Source organism: Sprattus sprattus (assembly GCF_963457725.1).
Source record: "Sprattus sprattus genome assembly, chromosome: 2".
NCBI lineage: Eukaryota > Metazoa > Chordata > Actinopteri > Clupeiformes > Clupeidae > Sprattus > Sprattus sprattus.
The window spans coordinates 57,658,038-57,682,346 of NC_137921.1; the positions used below are offsets into that span (position 1 = coordinate 57,658,038).

The following is a 24,309-nucleotide window of genomic DNA, read 5'->3' on the forward strand; positions in this document are numbered from 1 at the left end:
GTAGGTTGTTAAACCTTATTTAACTCATAACGACTTGTTATGCAGTTCAAGAGTTGTCCTTCAGTATGGTCAGCTCATGACAAATCCTGGTGAATTCTGACTCAAATGTTGTGGCAACACTCGATAAACATAGGCTCCTCAGCAACAGGCCGAGGATATGTATGAACCCATATGAATCCCACAAAGAATATTTCAAGTTCCAATGGCAGAAATATTATTAAGAAATCAAGGGCATGGCTGTAAGCACTCACAGAAAGTGAAATATAAATTGGCTGGGATATGAGCTAACTTCCTGGTTGATGGTCTTGCCGCCGATTGGTTGTGATGAGCGAATGCTTTTGAAAATCAAAAATACCTTTGTGAGGCCTCATCTATATCAAGTTTGGTTAAAAAATAGGAATAATGTGTTGCCTCTGAAATGTTTTTAACCTTTTGAAAGAAATCCACTATAAAAATAATCTGTCAGATTCGGGTTTCGAAGTGTGTTTATGTCCCATGTCCCAGACCATTCAGCCTCTGTACTGAGAGAGGAAAGGATGTCCCTACTGCAGAAAAAAGCCATCAGAGTTGCCCCGACAGTGGAAACCCTTTTACAGCCGCTATAACATTGTGCCAACAAAGGGAAGGGGTGTTCCACCTATACTAAACCCTAGGAGCCCTCAACAAACACCTATATCAGTTTACCTCCAAATGGTAACACATTCAGGTGTTAAGGGTAGGATGACATATGGTGCAAAGACACTCAGCATTCAAGTTCAGAGTTACTGCATATTGACAAAACCCATGGAAAATCCACATTACAAGTAAATTGTTGATCTGTAATGCTCAGTTAATGTACGAATACACACGAATGCAAACTGTTGAATAGCAACACTATAGATGAATATACTTACAAATACAAAACAACATAAGTGTCTCTGTTGTGACAGTATAGTGGTACATTCAGTTATTTTTTCTCTGCGACCACCTCAGATTTTTCGTCCTTGTTCAGTGACTTCACCTTGGCTTCCATGCCCCTGATCCTGTCCCTCAGCTTGGTCTGTGTGGACACCTGCTCGGCCATGAGTCTGGCAAACTGGACTGTGACAAGGTCAACGTTTTGCTGCAAATGGTTAATCTTCTCATCAAGAATGAGCGGATCTGTTCCCGCATTTGCGATGGCCTCGTCGATCAGGTTATCCTTCATCAATATGGCTTTTCCCTTCTCCTCCAAGGCCTTCTTGGCATCTGGGTACTCGGTGAGTGACTCCATCAGGTCATCTTTAGAGAGGGCAAAGAGGTCGGAGTAACCCACGCTCCTGATGTTGGCTGTTCTCCTGTTGCCTGCCTTACTACCTTTGATTCCCAGGATGCTGATCTCCCCGAAGTACGCGCCCTCGCCCAGAACCACAAACTGCGTGATGCCATCGTCGGCAACCACGGCCAGCTTCCCGTCCTGGATGATGTACATCTCTCTGCCGATGTCGCCCTTCTTGCAGATGTAGTCCCCAGGACTGAACACCTGCGGCTGGAGCTTCAGCACCAGCTCGATCAGCAGAGCGGCCTCACAATCCTGAAAGATGCGCACCTTCTGCACAGTTGCTAAGTGCACATTGACGGCAATCTCTGCCTTCAGCTTGTCCGGGAGGTGTTTCAGCACAGCTTTCTCATCACAGGTTTTGCCCTCGGTCCAGAGGTAGTCGAACCACTTGATGACACGGCCCTCCAGGTCCTTGTCGACCTGACGGGACTGCATGTATTGCTTAATGGAGTCCACCTTAGTCGCAAAATCTGTTCGCGAGGCATTCATGTTCAAGACCATGGCACCAACGTTACCGACAATGGAAGCGAAAATCAGCACACCCACAAGGAAGTCGCCTACGACAAACAGATACTCAAAATCTTTGACGGGAGGTGGGACTTCTCCGATACAGGTGAGCGTGAGCGTGGACCAGTACAAGCAGTAGATGTACTTCCTGGCCAGGCGACCGAACTCGGGATGGCTGATGTTAGGATACACCCAGCTGTCTGTGCCAAAGCCCAGGGTCTTGGAGATGGCGTAGAATAGGCAGCCGTTCCAGTGGATGATGATCAAGATGTACAGCACAAGGTTGCTGATTCGGAACACGTTGGGAAAGCTTGTTCTGGTTTCAGTGCGCTCAAAGAACTCAAAGAGCCGAGACATTTTGAACAGACGGTTAAATCTCAACTCAGGGTAGTCGTAGCCGTATCTGAGAAACAGGATATCGGTTGGAAGCATTGCCAGCACATCATATTTGAAGATGGGTTTCTTCGTATAATTGTCTCGCAATTTCTTGGAGTCTTTAACAAGTAATCCTTGTTCCAGATATGCTGTGAAAAAAAATTGTGAATATCATCTTAACTCACACTAGTGACTTAGAAACTCTTTTAGCAAATAACGCTGACTATGACAATGTAAGCAAAACTTGTCATATTCCACATTGTCCATATAATTACCTCTGATTAAACAGACATTTATAGTACAAATATTTGTGTGAATGTATGCATTATGTGCATTTCTTTTTTGTCACCTGTTCTTGCTTTGACAAAAGCGTCCAGGTAGTAGATCGCATCTGAAGTGTAATCCAATACAATCCACAGTATGGTGTAGTTTTCCTGGAGTTCATTAAAACAGGCCCTGAGGAGAGCAGGATGACAGTGAACTTAGTCTTGAGCACTTTACCCATCCTTATGTTGTCTGGCTATGACTTGAGTTGAGTGAAAAGAGAGGTGAATGTACCTTGTCACAAGCATAACAAGATTGAAAAATACTGGTATGGCAATGACTGTAAGCCATCTGTAGTATAGGTCTGTCGCTGGGTCCATGATCCAGATTTCCTTCCTGAAAGAAACATCTAGAAATAGTCTCTTGTATACACACATAGATTTATACAATGTCGCATCAACCTTGGCCTGTTGTTAGTCGTGTTAATGGACTACTCACCAACGACTAATGAGAAATCTTAGACTGTTGGTATGCCTCTATTGTCTACTTTATCCTTTGACTGTTTTTACTTACTTTGGCTCCTCCGCCTTTTTGTCATCTTTTTTCTTGTCGTCCTTCTTTTCATCCTTTTTTTCATCCTTCTTGTCGTCTGCCTTCTCATCTTTTTTCTCCTCCTCCTTGTCCCCATCTTTTTTCTCATCATCTTTTTTCTCATCTTTCTTTATCTCGTCCTTTTTGTCATCTTTTTTGCTAAAGATAACATTTTCTGTGTTCAAACAGCTGACTTAAGCATTAATGTTTCTATTCCGTGGGGGACAACCAGGGAGCTACGACAGATTACCAGTGCTGTCACTATTGCAATTGCCCAGTAGATGGCATCGTAAACACAATGACAGCTAAACTCTTGGCCACACCGCTTACCTCACCTGTGCATGACGAGCACCTCGCTAACCTGCTATGGCTCGCACGCATGTGTGTCAACACCGCAAGCGTTGCTTCTGCTACTGCCAGCCCTATCCTTCTACAATGAGCTCGCCTTTGATAATGGCCATAAATCATACAATGTTTACTTTCATTTCATTTTTAATTAATTTATAACAGCTAGAACCGCTTACCTAACTTAAACTTAAAAATAGGCTCCGCACCTAAACTGTAAGTGCGCCACTGCAGCAAGGCTCGTACAGCGCCTCAGACACACGTTTCACGCAGATTGCCTGGCTACTCCAACCTGTTAACATTGACAGGTTCCGTCACGCACAGGTGAGGTGAGCAGTGTGGCACAGGCCTGTGTTCTTCAGTTTACACAGCACCTGACAGAAATCATCTGTGCAAAAGAGCTGTGTATGGATCAGCTATATTTAAAGAACTACTTGACTTTAAGCACACTGATTACTGAGTGGAGATATTTAGATCTAAACCCATTAAAAACCTATATTAATCCATGCTTACTCTTGCATTAAAGTGTAAATTCACCCCCAACTCCTAATTTCGAAAAATGCTAAGAAGCAGGCAAGGGACTAACAGTTTTGTAAACTCTATGTCTATGACTATCATGACATAAAGATATACCAGATGGTTAACTCTACATCAGCATAGGCCTTGCAAGGTTCAGGATGATTTTAAACAGTAGATGGCGTGCTGAGCCATTTTAAACCTGTAAAATGATGATTTTTATAAAAATGCTAATTTTGTCAATATTAACACCATGCATTGATGTGTTTTCTCACAGTTTAGGGTGCACTTACACTTTAATATGACAAGAATGCCCAGACCTGCATAAAGAGTGAACTACACTGGGTTTTACTTAGGAACCCTATGAACTTCTACTAAAGGGAGTGGACATAGCTACAGGAAAGGCTGAAGCTATGCTATGTTTATGATGCATAAAAACACTTACTCGTCTGTGTTGTTGCAGTTGTTCATGTTGTAAGTGGCCAGGGGCCAATGATTGGTATTACTTGGGGAAACACATTTTCATTTTGTTAATGCTCATCACATTTTTGACCTGGCTACACTGTCTGACTCCACAGCTACCACAGTCAATGATCCACTGTACACTTTACAAACCATAGCAGCACGGGAGGAACCAATAGATTCAAAGTACAGTTTGCTGATTTTGTTATAAAAAACTACCATACTGATTGTATTTTTGTTGTCAATATTCCTATGCATTCATGGCATATGGACTGTCTGTTTCAGATGTTTTATATGCATTTGTGTATTTCTGAGCATAGAAATCTAAAAAAATGCAATAAAATCCCTAAAACAGAGAAACAAGACTAAACAAAACTACTGAGCCAGCAATTTTTTTTTTGTATTATTTCAGAAATGCTATGTTATGTGCCAGGTATGGTGAGTTGTCCCATAATTCCTAGTATGTAATAGCTGACCCGTCCAGTAGAAATATTGTGAAATCTAATGTCGCCGTTTATTTCTGTTAGCAATTAGGAGTCAGTGTGTGCTACATGAAAATGCACTGTGTAGTTTTCCTGGTGTCTGTTTCACCCTCACTTTGTTTTATGTGAATGAGAGTGACACCGAAAGATCGTGAGCCTTCCCTATGTAAGCATATATCCCTTTAAGCACTTTGAGCTGCATTGTTTTGTATGAAACGTGCTATACAAATAGAGTTTATTATTATGTCCTTCGACTGTGTTCTCTGAATAAAAGGCATGGGTGCCAAAGAGAAGCCTCATCTGTCTTCAAAATACTGTGTCTATGATGTTAAATTTGAATCCTAGTTTAGCTATAATTGTTAAATTGCAAAATTACAATATTCCAGATTAGTCTTTATCATGTCTTATGAGTTCCTTTCTGTTCATAGGAAGGAATCAGAACACGTTTGCATGTGCAAGCTCAAAATCAAGAGATTTAAAGTGCTTATTGTGTGCAGTTATACCATAATCCTACATATTTTAATTTTCAAATTGATAACATAAATCTATAATGCCTTCCCAAGACTACTGTAATTATCTTTATCTCCTACCGACTACATGTGATTGAAGACCCACAGAAAACAAATGCGTCCAAGCAACTTTCATCTTCACCTGACAATGATGCAAAAAAAGTGTTCCTATTAAAAACTACAACTAGAAGTAAACACTGCTGAAACTACTAGAAAAGCTCAACTGACAGCTCAACTTTAACCCAGACCACAACCAACTCCCTCAGCTGACTCACTTCCTCTTTCTGGGTCTGTCTGGCAGCCCCAGAGCGGACTCTGCGTTACTGCCCCGACTGCTCAGGTCCTTCAGCTCTGGACCGCGGAGGCGCTCCAGGATGGAGTTAGGCCTCTCTTCCTCACCGCGAAGCCTGCGGGTTGCCCAGTTCCGTAGCATGAACAGGAAGTGAGAGAGCCTGGGGGATCAGTAAAGGTCACACACTAACGGCTCATTCACATCCTTCTATGAGCTGCTTTCACATGTCATTATTCCATGGCTCTGTGGAACACGCCGTTAAACATTCAAGGACTTTTTTTTTCTGGTCTGCATAACTGACTATTGCCACACGGAGCAATGCACAGGTATCCAAACCATTGATAAAATTGTTTCAGATTCATGTTATCTCTCAACAGTTTGGTTCCATTGGTAAGCAGCCATGTAATAATGACAGTAATGCACAGCCAGCTTTTCAGTATTGCAAAATAAAGCCCTTCACAGTCAGGGTTTGGCTTGCAATGATGATCAGCCTGCTGCACCTATGTTTACACTTGGCTAATGGGGATTGTTCTAGAAGGGAAGCTACCTGGCCATGGCTCCAGTGCCTGTCAAAGAACTCCGGCGGGATCCTGGGAGTCTGCTCGTCACAGTGGAGGCGGCACCTTGCACTGCCGAGGACGAGTCCTCACAGTCAGAGGGTGCTCTGAGAGATGGAGAGAGTGGCAGTGTTTCACTGTCTCTTATCACATACTACTTTTGCTTTCACACATTATTCCTTTCATTCGTGCTCAGTTAAGTTCAGTGTACTTAATTCAATTTAGTTTTGTTCAAGGTGTTGAATGCATAATGGTGATATCACGGTTCACTAATAACAAGTTTCTCAAACACCACATCTGACTGTCAAATTTTATGAAACATCTCTTAGAGTTTGCCAGAGCTCAGGAGGATGAAGAACATGGTGATGTATGAATTTGATGTATTTGATGATTTGATGTATTTGACAGATGCAAGTTCACCGTTATGAGATCTGACCTGCTGGGACTATTGTCCGAGTCTTCGTCAGAGCTGCCATCTGATAACCTCTGACTGGTCGGGTAGGACTGTTTAGTGCAGATCTTTGCCATCTTCACTGGTCAGATTCTGCCAGCCAATCACATTTGGCTGTAAATAAAATGCTGCAGTGAAAGAAATCATGAAGCGCTTTGTTAAGCTCATGAATAATATCCAAAAGTAACAATTCCCAGCCAAAACACCTCAAAACGACCTACATATGGATCACCCTACAGGGGAAAAGCCTGAAAAACAGCCTCTAAACATGCCTCTATTAAATCCAATGTATCCAATATTATGACCCACCACGTTGCCCACTCTGTTACAGCTGATGTCCACCCCCAGCTGGATCTGATTCAGTCAAACAGAAACAGCCAACACAATGTGCTTGGGAGAATTGTCACTGGTTGGCATTTAACGTTTTGATTGAGTACATTTTTACATTGAAATCACATCCATGTGAGCTGGGTGTCTAAGAATACACATGATTATGACTTAAGGCCAAACAGGATCAACGTTGCAGCCTGCCTGCTGAAAGATCAGCACGGCTTTAAAACACCATGGCTACTCAGCGCTCTTTCTGTTCAGTAACGTCTGTGATTGGAGATCAGACAGGCCATCAGAAATAGCAGGTGACTCAGGACCAAACTTGGCCCTCACCCGTACCAGATCACCTGTTGCAGAGTCAGATCAGATGACATTTTGAACTCACTACATTTCATTCGCTTTTGTTGGAGAGATGTTTCCTTACGTAATTTCTTTCACTTTCTTTGACTCTTCTGTTTGCCTCTTTGTCATAACAAACATATACACATAGATACGATATACACAATGTACATCCATGTAATTCATTAAACGTCATGGTCATATCTGCGAAGGAGCTCATTTGAAACATGTAAAAAGTACTGTCTGACCTTGGCATTTCACAGTCTTTTCACTGTACTCCTTTGCAGCTTCAAGTAGCGACAGGTGCGGCTGTACTTAGTAAATCTGCGCTAACCCACTCAGCAACAGTATGCTAAATCTTGCTAGAAATTTGAATATATCATGTGGCCTCACTGTCTGTTTCTAGTCTAATAGTGGAACTCCAAAGTTAATGTAGGAATATAAAAAACAATCATTCATAGAAACCATCTAAAATTCACTAAACCAAATAGTTTTTCACCAAGTCGAATTGTTTTCACCTAGCCATTCATTTATTTAGTGCTGCAACTTACCTGTGCTGTCTTCTGGTCGCAAAATGAACGGTTAATATACCCTCTTGATAGTGAGTAAGTCCATACTTGTAAGAGACGCTCAAGCCTGTGCTTTGGTTATCTGTTATCTGAGTTCGCCTAAATTATGTATGTGTCCATTTTGTTCCACCTTTACGTTCGTGAAAATACGCTCCATAGAACTCTCGGCATCCAAACACAGCCTTCAGCACCTAGTCCGTTGGAGAGCTCCATGCGATCGTACTGAAAGTAGGCGGAGCCTCTTCTCAATCTGGTTCCAAATGCTTCTTACCATCCAAGGAAACTAAAATGAGTAACATTCTCATACGGATGTTGGAAGGTGATGATGCATGGGTGTTGCATGGGTGGCAATTATTAGCATATTGAGGTTTTATACCCATGACACCTGTGCAAGACACTATTACCTTACAAAACAGGGAACAAGCGAGAAAACCCACATCTCATTCATCAATGTGTGAGGGACAGAACCAGTGCTATAGCCAATAAACTGAACAATATAGCCAACAACTGTAGTCAACAATGCAGTTATCACTAATCACTATATACATTGCTGTGGCTTGATAAACTGTAAAGAACAAGAGATGAGGCAACTACAGCCGATGCTAGAAAGCCAGTTCCACAGAGGATCACCTGCCCAACATCAACACAGCACTGCACTGCCATCTTTGGGAGACCCGAAAAGACTTTAGGGCAATGTGCAGAGCTGTTCCGCTAATCCCAGATTACAGCCAAGTGCCCCTTTGATCTGTCTTTTTAGACCAAATCCCTTTAAAAAAATGCATGTAAAAGGACCCCCAGATAGGTTATGTCTAAGGATAGTGGTTGGGTTTGATTAAGGTGAAGTACAGTAAACAATTAGAAAGACTATCAACAATTCAACAAATCTACAGCAGAATTTCAACAAACCAGCTGTAGAATCTCTGCAGGCGTACTATCCAAATAACAATGTTACCCACAACTCCACTGTCAACCATCTTAGTTGTGTATCTGGCTTGTCAATGGTTACACTTACTGTGCAAATGTTCTGGATGGCGATTATGTGCAATCTATTTACATGGTGGAAATACACATGTAGTCAGATATTTTACCATACTTTAACCAATCTACATGTTATGACTTGGTAGTTTACAGCAGACTGATGGCAATCAGAAGCAGACAAAAACATCCCTGGTAAAATGAGATTGCCTGTTATTTCTAAAAATAGAGGTTCAGTACCAACTCCAAAAATAGTGTTCTGACTGCAATGTTCAGCAGCGTAGCTAAGAATAACAGGTGTTGAGTAATCTTTGCGGTCCCACAACCAGTGGATTACCATTTCAGAGTGTAACATCAGCGATTACATGATTAACGTAGTGTGTGATTCAACTTGATTCTTTTAATTGACGTCCTGCTGTCACTGTGAAACACTGGGACATGCTGACTCATTGGTATACGGGCGTGTAAAGCCTGAAGGGGAAATTGACAAGCTTTTAAAATGTAATGTGAAAAGTAGATCCGCATGATGTAAAGGAACATTTTAAAGTAAAACTGAAAAATCTCAGATCCAGGGTCTGCGCTGTAAAGCCTGAAGGAGAAATTGACAAGCTTTTAAAATGTAATGTGCAAAGTAGATCCGCATGATGTAAAGGAACATTTTAAAGTAAAACTGAAAAATCTCAGATCCAGGGTCTGCGATGACCATAAAGCACTTCTCCTTGGCATGCTCTGTGATGTCACCAACCCCCAAGAGTCAAGAGCCTGTCCAGGTGCTTTGAGACCTAAGACCAGTTCAAAGCCTCTTTACGAAGCCGGCCAAGAGGGCAGAGCTAATCACTGTACTTAAAACCCAGGTTTCCCAGAATGCATCAGCCAAGAGTACACCTAGGAGCCTCTCACTCCCTCTCTGTCTGTCTCAGTTGACAAAACAGCAGTGAGTTTAGAAAAAAACAACCTTCTGTGGATACTCCCCCTAGCCCACCCACAAGGCAACATACAGCCATGTTTCTGACTGAAAAGCTATCACCTGAAATGGCAATGGTGTACATTTCATACCATTGCGCTACACAGTCCAAAAGAGAAATGGATAAACAAACCCAAAGAGTCACTGCACAATATTGGGCAATGCAGTTAAATCTGCTCATCAGCAGAACTACTTTGTTTCCAAGTTCTGTCCCAATTAGATGTTGTGGACTCCTTGTAACTGCGGTCATGTAAGGACATGTGATGTATACAACCAGACAAAAAGTTACTCTGTCAATCTATCAATTGCAGGATCACTCAGTCAGAGGCCAAGGAAGGGACATTGTGAATAATGTAAAATATAATAATCCTAAAACATAAATGCCTTTTTTGTGTTTAAGTATTTTATTTTGTATTGTTATTTTGCAAACAAAACCTCCACACCTCCCCTTAAATGAAGATATCCTCCTTGATGTTTGACTCCTGGATATCATATTGGTATGATATGTCATCATGATAACCTATATATCTTAATACATTGTATTTTGAAATACTGACGTATCTTAACTATGCAAAAATATGTAAACAATTATATTATGTATAGTGTATGCATAATACATTAACAGAATGGGCACAATTGGCCTGTTGCTCATGACAGAGCATGTATATGTGTATATCTATACTTGTTTGAGGACACAACCCTTTTCAGAAACAAACAAATACCATTGAATGAAAGTGTGTGTAGGTCAATTGATTTTGATATTGAATAGGTTTTCCCAATGGGTCCATCCTTTGACACATCTCCCTTTATATGGTGGCTCTGGAAGAACTTACTCCCTTAGAGAGAAATTAAATAAATGAAATTAAATAATGTGAGGGCAAAGATGTTCTTGTATTAAAAATTCTGACCAGTAGCATTTATCATGTATTAATAATTTCCAGATTCGTACAAATTCTCACACAACATTGCACATAATATTTTAGAAAAAAAACAAAAGAGTCCTCTCACTTTGTTTTCCTGGTGAGACGGAGCTGCCTAAGCCGGAGACAAGTGGCCTGGTATCTGCTCTGGCTGATCTTGATGACCTTATAGCGCAAGGTGTGTACCTGACAGCCAATGATAGAAACAACAATGAAGGCAAGCAAAGATCTTTGAGGGGCACATTATGTTCATTTTTGCTTTCTAGTGGTAATCTTGGTTTTTAAGGAGGGCTATAAAACATTATCCCAAACAGATGTTGTTCAAGTCTCATGTGTACCTCCTTATTGTTGTACTTGAGGATGGTGAATAATTTGTCCGTAGCCTCCAAACGACGAGGGGTTGCTATGACAACTCCTGGGAGAAAGTGATCACCTGGGTCCTCTGTCCCAGTGGCGACCAACACAAAGTCCGCTACCTACGGTGTCAATCAGTCAAGCTCCATTACAAGTCAAGTGGAACTCAAATGCATCTGCGGTGTTTCACATGCACTTAAACATTCAGGCCATGGACAGAAGTGGGTTCAAGGCATCTCTGTCTCTCAACACTGAAAAATAATTTGCAGACTAAATCTTTCTGAGTGCGATTGTGTTTGTGACTTTGTGACTTACCGCCAAAGAAGGACAGGGTCCACAACCTCCTACTGTTAGCACATCACAGAGGGGTACGACCTCACAGGCCCCACTGCTGAAATCAACCTTTACTTTTTTCCCAGGGAGACACTTCCTGGCTATGCCTGTTGTATGGAAGACACAATTCAAGTACATTTATCCTCAGTTTGTGGCCAGTCCACACAGACCTGCAGCAACATCAGACTAGAATGAAAAGTGAGAGGAGGACATGGAGGGAAACAAGTATGCAGAATTATGACAGTGTGTCTTTAAACATGGCACAAGGCATTATAGGCAACAAGCCTGATACTAAGACAAGATATAATGACCGCATATATACAGACAAGAGGATGAGGAGGAGAAGAGCAATAGTTTTTTTTATTACTTTTATTGCTTGTGGCAGCATAGATAAAGATGCTGAGAAAAACTAAGAAAAAGTTGATCAGTTACTGCATGACGAGATAGATTTGTGATGCAAAGAGAGCAGGTAGACTCACCAGAGTGGTAGACCCCATTGGCCTCTGAACGAGCAACAACCTTTTGACCCCTCAGGGAATCCAGAGGTCTCTTTTTGGGCAGTGTTTCCTTGTGGTTAAGGTTAGTCGTCTAGGGAAAACAAGAGTCAGGAAGGAATCTTGAGGGACCCAAAGCACAGGGTCCCAGGCGCCTACAAATGATGTCAACATTTATGACACACAAAGGTCAAACAGTGAAACATTTAGTCACTACCTGTGTCGGAATATTTTGTGTGTGCATACAGTATGTGTGCATATGTGTGTGTGTGTGTGTGTGTGTGTGTGTGTGTGTGTGTCTCTCTCTCTCTCTCTCTCTCTCTCTCTCTCTCTCTCTCTCTCTCTCTCTCTCTCTCTCTCTCTCTCTCTGTGTGTGTGTGTGTCTGAATTGTGTGTGTTCATGTGTGTGACTGAGTGTGTGTGTACATGTGTATGAGTGAGTGTGTCCATTAGTCAGAGTGTGTGTGTGTGTGTGTGTGTGTGTGTGCAGCTGTGCGGCTGTGCCTGTGTCATGCCTCTGTCCCTTTGTCTGATTAGCCATCAGGAGTGATTGGACTTAATAACAGCCTCTCCACAGAACAGCCCTTCACTGGCAGATGGGGACAGACTGTTTTCACAACACTGCCTAATAAGCATGCTGAAAAAAGGCACCCTTGCCACACCATTATTGGGAGCAATGTTTCCTGCTTGATCACAAATCAAACTCCATATAGCTATCCATTTTATTCCTAATTATGGATGAGTACAATGAAAGGACTGGCAGATGACAATTATCAGGAAAGTAAAATGTATTTGTGTGTCATAAAGGAACTACCAGCTGCTGTTCTCTGTGTGAAGGCCACTGGTCCATCAATCAAATAATCTGGTGCTGTCTCATAGATGTCTTATGTGCTTATTATCTGAAATATTTAAAACATTTATTGGCCAGTCTGGAAATCCATCTTTGTTGTTGTGTTTATCACATACAGTATCTTAGCCACTGTGTTTCTCTATATCACAGTTTACGGATTATTGTGTCTGGTATAAAGAATACTGTACAGTATAAGAAACCATTGCGAGTTAATGTCACATTCTAACCACAAAATCTTCGGAATACTTCTAGATGCTCTGTGGTCTGCCCTTATTGTCTAACTGCCCAATACCAATCCCACTGGTCCTGAACATAGTAACTGGACAAAAGGAAGGAAAGTATCACCATAGCGATTTTCTAAACCCGCATTCTAAATTCTAACCACTGAGGTTAGTGGGCAAGGTCTCTGTGAGAATCACTGGCAGAGAGCAAGTTTCAGAGAGCAGCATGAACTCAAAAAAGACTCACAACTTCGGACATGACCTGATCTCGAGTGACTTCAGTCTCAACTAACTACTAATGATTTGTTAACCCTTAAAGTCTTCAATCAAAACCAATTTCCATATCATAAAGCGTAAATGGTTTCAGGTCATTCTAAAACTATAACTAAAACTATAACCTCATTGTACAGATAAAGTTTCAAACAAGAGTGACACATAGGCATAGATAATGCACATTGTCAGTTCAGACTCAGACTCAGAAGGCTTCTCTTCTCTACTTATCCAGCCCTCTGGTTTCTGATACTCACCACCTGTGCGTCTTGGGCTGCTTGTCCGGTGAGGCCCTGCAGCTCCGAAGCTTGCTGGAGGAAGCCGTGCCCCGTTTGGATCTGCTCCTCCAGCCCACTCAACTCCTCCTGGGCCACCGGCCAGCCCAGCCTCTCCAGGACCTCCAGCAGGGCCCCACGATGCTCCCTGAAGGCCACTGGCTCTCCGCCAAACCTTCACAACACACAGCCCAGCATATGACACGAGATAAACTCCCAGTACTACCCCCCTCGCTCCAGTCCCAAACGGCTTATCGACCCTCATCAATCATCTTGATCAATAGCAGTGTATGAACAGATTCTAAGGCCTGTTACTCACTTGTCCTTTTCTTCCTGTGGTAAGGCTCTCCATGCAATCAGGTTCAAGCGTCTGCCGTAAGGGAAAAACATTTTGTTTTATTTTTTCTCAAGCGTAATGTATTGAAGTCTCTCTCTCTCTCGCTCTCTTTCTCTCATTCTCTCTTTCTCTCTTTCTTGCTCTCTCTTCAACTCGTAATGCAGTCCAACTCTGTGAAACAATTGCATAGCTCAATGACTAAGAGCAGGCATATTGAATTACGCCAGGTGCTGGCTCTCCCACTACAAACTGATTAGATACTTCGAAACCCAATATGATTTGAATTGAAATTCACATGCATGTCACATTGCCAAGATGAACGGGTAGGGAAATATATATTTACAAGCTACATGGCACACACGAGCACACACAGAGGCACACACACCTCTCATAGACCTGCAGAGCCTTGCTCAGTCTAGATTTGTAGTCCTCCAAGTTGACAGCTAAAGGGTTGATGAGAGTCTGTCTCTGTGTGCCACCTTGGCAGATATGGACCAGGTGAAGTACCTGTAATAATAATAATAATAATAATAGAACACTTTACTTAATAGTCCCCTTCATGGCACTCCAGGTCACCTTACATCGTATAAGATCAAAAATAAAACAAGAAATCAATAAGCAATAGAGCACCCCCTTATACACAGACAGACAGACAGACACACACACACACACACACACACACACACACACACACACACACACACACACACACACACACACACACACACACACACACACACACACACACACACACACACACACAAGCCTACTATGTCCTGATAGTGTCTATGTGTGTATAAATACGTTGTGTATGAATCATTGCATGTGGGTAGATTGCCACAATAGATCCATAGACGTGGCGAGATGTGAAAGCCTCAGTAATGGTCTCCATGGCAGACACATCTGCAGCCTCTTCAGTCCATAGAGTGGTAAAGTATACATTTCAACCTGCGCTGCAATCGGACATGAATACACTCATGCAATTGTTTGAAGGATCATTGTTTCTGTCTGCTTGGTGCCATTTAAAAAGCAGCACTGTAACAAATAACAAAGAGCAGCCTGAAGTGCCTACATTTTAATGAAATTCTTTGAAATGAAACACAAAAAAAGCACAAAACAACGTATTGTGTTTTTTCTCCATGTAAAATGTCCTCATAGACACTGAAAATGCAGAAAGAAGAGCAAACACCTGCGGACCGAATGTGTCCGTGGATTATATTTACACATAATAAACCACTGTTCTGTTGAACACATCAAATGCAACGTGCACGGGGGTTATTGTTGTACCCCAATGTTTTGACACAAAGTATTGAACATTTCTCTAAAGATGATGGCTGTCATGACAGCTTAACTTTTCTGTGTAAAAAATTAACAGCATTTAGTTTGATTCTGATAACAATTCAACTAAAAGAAAAAGAAAAGGGCAGAGAAAACAAGGCACCTCAGCAGATCCACCTGAATATCAGACTCGACTCAACTACATTGACAATACCATCGTAACTGACACAGCACTGCCCCCCAGAGACAGAAAAAGCTACTCACTATCAGTTTCCCCCACCAGATGTTTTATGAACATAATGGGAGAACAAGCCGTGGCTGTGTCCTTGACATCACTGACCCTCCCATCATGTGACTTTCACTTCACAAAAAACTTTAACAATCAGTGATGATTGACCTTCAAAGGCAGGTTTGAAAAAAGCCATAATAATAACAACAAAGATCCTTACCTCATTAAAGACCTTTGAGTAGACATGTTTTTCCAGCAGGGGGACATATTTAGCATTATGTGCTATGGCTGCTGGTGCCAGAGCATCTACTATAGTCAACCTCTTTACAACCAGACTGTTGGCCTTCAACCACTCTGCTGTTGACATTCCCAGAAACCTACAGCATTGGAAGGAAAAATACAGCGTGAAGCGTGATACGGCATTCCTGTTTAACTTGGTCCTACATGCCTGAGTGTCAGAGTCCAGTCACAGTGATTATGCCTTCAGCAGCCGAAGCTGGACTCACTCCTTAGGCTTTCTTTTCTTTTTCTTCTTTTTATCTCTATTTTCGTCCAATGTTACTTCAAGCCCTGAATTCAATTTGTGAGAGAAAACACAGTGATTACTTAACAGCACCAGTGATTCATAAATCGTACCATACCATATTATAATGTCATTATGAGCTTATCCTCAATACAAAGCGAACAACCTTTTTGAATGCCCCATACTTGCTTGCTGGCTTATAGAGCTAATCTGGATCAGGGCATTTGGCCTCCCCAGCAACTCATCAGGGTGATTTGGGGTAATTAAAAGAGCGGTCACAACTACCTGATTAAGCAAGGTCATTTCTGCCCCCCTCTTCAACAACACTGTACACATGTAATATTTTACAATTACCCTTTGAGATTTATAATCACACTCTAATTGGACACTTGAGCTGATTTCCAAAAGGGTCACAAGCAGCACTTTAGTATAATTTACAACTACTACATACTAGATGCAAATAGCTAAGTGTGCTTAGTTTCTCTTCATTTAACAACTCTTCCTTTAGGCCCCTAACAGAAGTATATCACTAACAGTCGCTCGTAAGTCATTGGCACTAAACAAATAGTTTATAGCGTATAAGCCATTGTCATAAATACTGGTTACTGAGATGGAAATAAAAACATTCAACCACTAAACCAGTCCCTGGAGAGATGTGTTTTTTTTTCAGTGGACATTCATTATGGATTTACATGTGTATTAACACTCACTGTGAAGGACTTGCATCTGCTTATCCGCATTTGATTGAAACAGTTCCAGAGTCTCGGGGAGCAGCCACCCCTGCTCAGGGTCTGTGCTACTGTGGAGTGGAGTTCTTGCATCAGAGGTGCCACTGCTGGACAGGTGCCTAAGCAAGCTGGATTTTGTTTGAGCTAAACCAATAAAGCACACACAGCCAGGGACACATTAAAAACAAAGACTCGTTAAAATCACAAAGGACGCTATCAGCAAATGACTTGATGACACTCAATCCAGTGAAATGCAAATATGGTTTGGCAAAGGCAGTGACTTGCTGTTCACATCAAACGCGTTTCTGTCACCTTCACATCTTGCAGTCTTGACTCGTTTGAATTTCTGTTCCCTTTGACCTCCCCGGAGCTGCTGCAAATGTGGACCATGGCAGGGCCTGGATAGATTCATTGCAAATAAATAACATTGAAAAATAAAAAAATATTCAGAATTTTTCTATCAAAGTTAAAGATGCTTTGCTACTTCTCTTACCTTTGGTTTGTGTCACCGGTGCCATGATGGAAAGTGTCCAACAGGATACACTGAGCACGGAGTCCACGGACGTTATCAAGGGCTCTCTGTCCTTCCTCCATCTCTGTCTTTAAAAGCTGAAGGTCTTCATTCTTTTGGAAAATATACATTTACCCAAACCATATCCTCACTGGAGATAACTTCAACCTCACAAGACCATGGCCTGAAGCTCATTGGTCAACAGCTGTAAAAATATATATATACTGTATATATAGTTTATATACAGTACCAGTCAAAAGTTTGGATTTTTTTGAGTTAGGGTTAGTTTTTTCTTTACTTTTATTATTTTCATTGTAGATACTGAAGACATTTAAACTATAAACGAACACATATGGAATGATGAGCTAAACAAAAAAAGTGTTATCTACCATGTAGAAAATAATACAAGTAAAGAAAAAACTTCTCAAAAATGAGAAGGTGTGTCCAAACTTTTGACTGGTACTGTATATGCATATATATACTGTATATAAATGACAGGCAGAAGATGGGGTAGACAGAATGTTGACCAAAGCATACCTCATAGGGCCTCTCAGCAGCAGGCTGTTCCTGGGCATCTGTGAAGTAACTGATGAATCTGCCCCCTGTTTCCTGGGAGAGCCCATGCAGGAAGCTGTTGGCCTCATGGTCATCACAGTTGAAGGAGATGGTATGAACTGGCACAGGAGACCACCTTCTCACCTGTTCTAAAATGTCTTTGGCAGGCTAAAGAACAGGAAATAGTCTGTTATCATACATATGAATATTCAGCTTTCTGGACATCAGTACCATACCTTGTTGGTTCCCATGTGCAATCCATTTCATATAGCATATAATGCCTTCATTTGTGTCTTTTCTCTGCTATGCATAAAGGTGTGCATATTCAATTACTGTAAGTGTGTAAGTTAGCGTGTGCCCATCCCAAAGACTCCCAACCGACTTCTCTGTGAGATAAAAATGAATATGATACCTAAACTCTGGTCCCATCGTAAGATAAATACCTGATCAGGCCTCCCGTCCGTTAGGAGGTACACAGCCTGAGTACCCTCATCAGCCAAAGCCCGATCCAGAGCACCCAGTGTGTTGGTAGAGCCACCTCCCTGGTAACAGAGAAAGAGGATGGTGGAAGGACACCAAGACAATAAAACAGCTGTATGTAAAAGCATTGGTACACGCAAACATCTGAATCCTTATTGGTGCTTGGGAAAACACATTTGGTGGAGACGTTTCAATTAGGTTACTTGACCAGCCGCTCCCACTAGTAACTAGTATCTTTTCCACATGCAGATGTCATGTGCTGTTGTAAATAATGCAACCAGTGGCTAGTTGCAACGGGGTTTTGTCATCTTTTCCAGGTGCAGACGTCATGTGCTGTTGTAAACAATGCAACTTTGCACATGCAGACGTCATGTGCTGTGGCACATGCAGACGTCATGTGATGTTGTTAACAATTCAACTTTGCATAGTTTACAACAGCACATGACATCTGCATGTGGAAAATATAGCAAAACCTCGCCACGGGGGAAGTTGGCTGGGTCATCTATATGTGAAAAAATATGGCAAAACATAGTCGCTGGGGGAGGGGGCGGGGTCATCTGTATGCTATACACTACCACGCCCCCTCCCCCGTGACAAAGTGTCCTCTTTTTCCCGAACTCAAATATGGTCACCCTAGATTACATTCCAGTGAACTTTACTTTTGTCATACTTTTGACTAACTTTATGACATTTTTTAGTGGCAACATAAACTAACGTCCATCTCACACTGAACTCTGATCATATCACTCTGACCCAACACACCTGCAATTTGTCGATCCAATGCTGTGTGCTGACCAGCAACTGAGGGCTGAGCTCTGTTAGCTTGTCTCTCCACAGCGTCACATGCGTGCCAAAGCCTAGCATGTTTACTTTCTGCTTCTGGCATAGCTGTTCCTGTAATTACAAGGACTGCTGGAGTCACTCCAAAACAAAGAACGTATATATTTAAATGTTAAATCTGGTTGTAGCCTTTAAGAGATACGATCTGTTTGCTGAGAGAACTACATGTGGGTTGTTTGCACTGTATCAATCAAAAACGTAGCATATGCAAACCTCTATGAGCTGGTAAGCCTTTTCTTTCAACCAAGGCAGATGGCGTCTCATAGACTCTGAAGTATCAAGGAGGAGATACACTCTGTCTTCCAGAATGTTGCCAAAGAGCGCTCTGCTCCCACCCCTTAGCCATTCCATTCTGTAGAAAGAACATTTTGTACCCAAGTGACAACTTGTGCACAAGTAAAATGTTGCACATGAAGACAATGTAGACACTTCAAAAATCATTACACTTCACACACACTCACGTTCATTCATTCATCCATTAATTCATTCATTCATTCATTCCTTCGGTATATATTTAATTTCCCCCATTGTGCTGTAGTGTAACTCTCTATACCTCCTCTGTAAAGCTCCTAAGGCTTTGAGCATCTTCTCCTCATACTGTCTGCACACCTCAGCAGTGACATAGACGTGAACCACAGAGCCACCCTTCCAGCGCATGTGCACAAATCTGCTGCAGTACTTGGCATTGATCAGCTTTTTACCTGTCGTCTATAGTAAAGAAGCACATGGAATTATGACTTTAAACATACAGCACAGATGAACTTTGTAATTTGACCAAACTGTTATTTCTGGCCACGGAAGGGGACCATGAGGTACAAAGGGTATTATTTCAACCAATATTGCTGATATCATATTAAGCCAGACAGGGAGAAAGTAGCTGCTCACTCACAGCAACTGACTGGAGACTCTCATCTGGCATGGACTTCATGTCTACAACGCCATCCGAGTGGTGAAAGGCACAGCTGGCAAGAGCGTCATAGATTGTCAGCTTCTGTGCCTTTAGTCCAAACTCTTGAAGCCACTGTCTGGAGCTTAGGCAGGCCTCTGAGGCACAGCCACACCACAAGTCTGCTTCTGTAACAGAAATCATTACACTTTTCTTAAAACAAATGCAAGTCATGTAGTAGGGTAGGCTAGGGTAGGGTAGGGTATGGTACAGTACAGAAGGGTATAGTAGGGTACATAACAATCTGATATGGTATAATGCTGTACAGCACAGTACCCTGTGGGATCGCAGGGTATAGTATGATATAGTGTGACATGCATAGCCTACCTGATTTAGATTCTGGAGGAAATAGTTCTTTCAGGATGGCTTGGATTTGATTTTTGATTTGAAGGGCCTCTTCCTTCTTTCTCCAGACCATATAGACATCCTCTCTAACTCCACACCCTGGGACAAATATGTGCAAGTGGAGTCAAATGGGGTAATAGATCATTCTGACTGTCCTTAAGGAGTTCAATCAACAATGTTGATTATTGCAAGGAGACTTGACTCTAGGTTAAATATTTCAGAATGACACTGCTGGGAGGTGCTTGCTATAAAAAACCAGCACAGATCCATGTACACTACTCTATGAAGAATAGCCTATTCTTACATTACCAACGAATGACTCATCTATTGAGGGTAAATCTTGTTGTCTTAAGCCCTTGAGCCCATGGAAATTCAATACTAGGGTCAAGGGTTATGAATTGACCAGACATTTGATGTGTTACTGCCGTAGATTGGTTGATTCATGCTGATTGACTAATTGATTAGTGGCTGTACTAAGTCCTCTCTAAAGGGTCTGAGTGCCCCTGCTTGTGAGTTATGCGTCGTCATAGTTACCTGGCGGCACTCCTCCTGGAAGTTCAGTGGAAAACTCACACGCCTCGCACCCAGCGTTCCTCCGGGATGAGTCACATAATTCATCCACAAATATAGAAATTTCAGCGAATGCGTGAAACCTGAAGAACCAGTCAGAGTGAAAGAAACATGCTCAACCCACAATCCACATCGATGATTTCATCCAACTGCTATCTATATTAAGCCTTCTCACTATCCCAAAACTGACTGACTCACCTGCCTGAGGTTAAGAAGGACACGTGCTGTAAGGCTAAGATGGTTTTCTCTGCCTTGGCATTGAATGAGACTGTGTGCACAGGACAGCCATTACCATCTAGCATCCTCATCCTCAACACATCTGTAATGTTATCCGCAAAATCTCCAACAACAAACAAATAAACCGCCTCAGTCTGACAACCAAAAAGGAAAACCAGAGTCACAGCTTAAGTGAGTTATTGGAAAGAATGAAGACCGAAACCAAAGGCTTCACAAGGAAAGGTCTAGACCTGCACTTGATAAGAAAACTATTACATTTGTTTTTGTTTTTTGTTGTTGTTTGTTTCAATGGTGGTTGGTGATAAGTGAAAGTACATGGTCTGCTTGATGATCAGGAAAATTAGATGTACATTGGAAAAGCAAAAGGCCTTACCATAGTGTCCTCCATTGCTTTAAGAAGTGCATTGGCAGTGTTAAACTGACAAGACGCTTCTGGCTCTAAGGCCCACAACCAATCAGTGGCAGACTGTAAGTGTTTCTCATTGATGTCCACAACCTTCTGCCTCCATGCATTCACATGAGCTCCTGAACTGTAGGGTAAGAAAATCGAGAGAAAAAAAAATGAGAAAACTGAACCATTAATGGCGTTCTGCTTTTCTAAAATAGACCATCCTTACCTGATAATATTGAACGAGTTAATCTGCGAGACTTGCTCATGGATGACCTGATTCAGCGTCCTTTTGGCCTGCTGGTGGTGTGCTATCGAGGGACTACTTCCGAGGTCCACTACTACTGTAACCCTTTTCTCCTGGATCACACCAAAGAGCTGCCTACTACCTGTCGTAAGCCAGTTCAGCCTCTGCTGGTACAGATTTTCTTTTCTCTCCAGTCTTTCACATATTTCCTCCAGCTCATGTTGAGAGGCTGTGAGCTGTCAACAGAGACAGACATGTCCACCATCACATAAATGTCAGTCCTACTGGATTTTATGTAAGCTAATATTGTGTTGGTATCAGCCAACGATACATACATTGTAGATAGCTCCATGTATGGTGAACTGTGGGAACATACCACAGCCATACTGAGAGGAGACAGATTTCCCCAAGGAGTGAATATAGTCTGGAGAGAGCAGTCAACACAAATACTGATTACAAGTAGGTACCACAGTTAATTGGCCCAGGAAATAGACTACAATAACAAAAACCTCATATTTTAAAATGACAATCAAATTCCAAACTGGCTTACAGATAGCCTAATATTTGGGCACAGGCCATTTAACTTTCTTTTCTATTTGTTTTTTATTTGCATATTTCCATGCAGTTTACCTTCACTGTGTTTAAAGCTTATGTTTGCCAGGATCTGACTCAGGCTGAGTTTGCTTTGCTTCAGCCCATAATGCCTAAGCCACTCGGTCGACGAGATCAGAGTATTCAAATCATGATCCTGAGTTGCTGCGTCTCTTCTTTCACCCGCACTGCAAATTTCACCTAGCGATGACATGCTGTAAAGAGTGCACAAAAACTTTGAGCTGGATGTTCAAATTCATATGAAATTGAATTTGAAGGACAGCTGGCATTATTATGCATCAGTTTGTTATACTGTAAAACATGTTTTCTTCCCATCAACAAATAATATTGTACGTACTTTAATGTTGCCTCGCATTAGCGTAACCTCTTCTGTAGGGTACAGTGGAGTCCTTTATGTTGACATTGGTAACATGATGGTTGTCAAGCACTCTCCAATCCACCCTTTCCACACCAAGACTTATGTCTTTTGTTAAGGGTCCAATCATGCTCATGCCACTTCTTAAATATAGTATGAAATAATATAGAGGATTAACATCTTTTTACTTTCAGCTTGTTGACGTTGACGGAAACCGGCCGCAAAGCTTCAAAAGACATGATTATTGTAATTCCGCTTGAAGTTACAACTGGCAAGTGAACTGCAATTTCCAAGTTATCCACATGATGGCTCATGTGTGAACGGTGTTTATATCTGTATGAAAACAGTGGCTCAGTCGTATTCATAGTGAAACATCAGCATGGCGAGCAAGGAAAGTACACAGAGTTTTGTACACTTAAAAAGAACAAAATTATCATGCATGGCAGTTATGAGGATTTTATTTATTGCATGTATTCATGTGGCACAATCAAACAAACAAGGTAAGTCATATTTAGTTTGTAAAATGTTTGTGAATTTTGATTTGGGATGTTATTGACTGTCAGGCTTGCCAAGTAATAGTTTGTTAGCTAGCTTGCTAGCAAGTAAGTTAGAATGACCGAGGATCCGAGGTTAGCCTTGCCGTCTTGTCATGCCCTACAGAGGGAAACGAGACGTGTTCTCCGTGGCCAACAAACGGAGAAGCAACTTAACCGATGTTAGCTGTGGTTAGCTTGCTGATAGTTCAGCTATCTTGACCCTATAGCATGTCTAACATAGGTGTGTAAACACAATAAGTGATTGAAATTAAATGAAACCCTCGTTTTTTATCACACATAAGAAGAAGTATTGAAGATATTCCATAGTTGGGCAAAAAGTGGCAAGTCAATCCATATTAGCTAGCCAGCTATTTGACTGCTTGCTTGTTAGCTTAGCACAAAGTGATGGTTGTTAATCAGTCTTGTTGTAGGTAATGCAACAATTTTGACACTGACCAGCCAATATGATAGCCGGAAATTATGTGTTTTAAAACAACAACAATACTATGTCATTGAGTGATAAATATAATTGTTTTAAAATTGTATAAGCTCAACTCTTGGGAGTTGGGAGTTCATTTGATATTCCCCTTGACTAACATTACTGCATTGCCCTCCTGTCAGCCAACGTAGCATGGGCAGTAGTGAAGTCACAAGTTACTTGGAAAGGTGTGTCATCATGGTCTCTTTGTAGCAACGATGAACAGTTATTGTATTGTATGTTGATTTTATTGTGAAATAAGTAGGTAATTAGCTATGAACCTCTTTGGCTAGCTAGCTTATAGAGCTGATCTGAGCTGTCCTATATTTAACTTACAGCTCTCCAACAACAGTGGACTTTTAGATTCGTGTTTGACTACATTTCATTTTATGACAGTCTTGCACTGATTCTTTAATAACGTTGACTGTAAAGTGTAGTCAGTAATGTTGGATAACATAGGATTTCTGAAATCAGCAAAAACGCTAACGTTAGCGCGCTACTGTAGTTTGAGCTGTCAGCTAACGTTATGCCAAATAGTAACGTAACCAGACAGCTGGGTAACGTTACAC

General features: G+C 41.7%; 3 protein-coding genes across 3 annotated transcripts in view; 1 reads left to right on the forward strand and 2 right to left on the reverse strand.

The window, feature by feature from the left end:
• Positions 1-946: 946 nt before the first annotated feature.
• Positions 947-6,243, reverse strand: LOC308360428 (cyclic nucleotide-gated channel cone photoreceptor subunit alpha-like; the record flags this gene model as incomplete). The annotated part of the gene is made up of 7 exons (XM_080832345.1): positions 6,191-6,243; positions 5,627-5,803; positions 4,344-4,403; positions 3,020-3,196; positions 2,741-2,842; positions 2,532-2,638; positions 947-2,331 (listed from the first exon to the last, which is right to left on the reverse strand). Exons 1-7 carry the CDS (start codon positions 6,196-6,198, stop codon positions 947-949), a joined length of 2,016 nt encoding a protein of 671 aa, XP_080688471.1. The 5' UTR covers positions 6,199-6,243.
• A 487-nt stretch (positions 6,244-6,730) lies between these two features.
• On the reverse strand, positions 6,731-22,564 carry LOC308360422 (von Willebrand factor A domain-containing protein 3B-like; the record flags this gene model as incomplete). Its single annotated transcript, XM_080832337.1, has 26 exons — positions 6,731-6,779; positions 10,837-10,934; positions 11,087-11,224; positions 11,418-11,542; positions 11,915-12,023; positions 13,528-13,720; positions 13,865-13,915; positions 14,268-14,389; positions 15,610-15,766; positions 15,896-15,959; positions 16,623-16,784; positions 16,953-17,038; positions 17,134-17,264; positions 17,689-17,874; positions 18,150-18,248; positions 18,949-19,080; positions 19,240-19,378; positions 19,580-19,734; positions 19,916-20,100; positions 20,300-20,416; positions 20,852-20,970; positions 21,086-21,258; positions 21,498-21,654; positions 21,742-21,995; positions 22,095-22,183; positions 22,390-22,564. The coding sequence occupies 26 exons, from the start codon at positions 22,562-22,564 to the stop codon at positions 6,731-6,733; spliced, it is 3,465 nt and encodes a 1,154-aa protein (XP_080688463.1).
• Positions 22,565-23,098: 534 nt separating this feature from the next.
• tmem131 (transmembrane protein 131) overlaps positions 23,099-24,309 on the forward strand; it is a 41,925-nt gene continuing 40,714 nt past the window's right edge. The window contains exon 1 of the mRNA XM_080832336.1: positions 23,099-23,226. Coding sequence (XP_080688462.1) covers positions 23,106-23,226 — 121 coding nt within the window. The 5' untranslated portion in view covers positions 23,099-23,105. The remainder of the gene's footprint in view (positions 23,227-24,309) is intronic.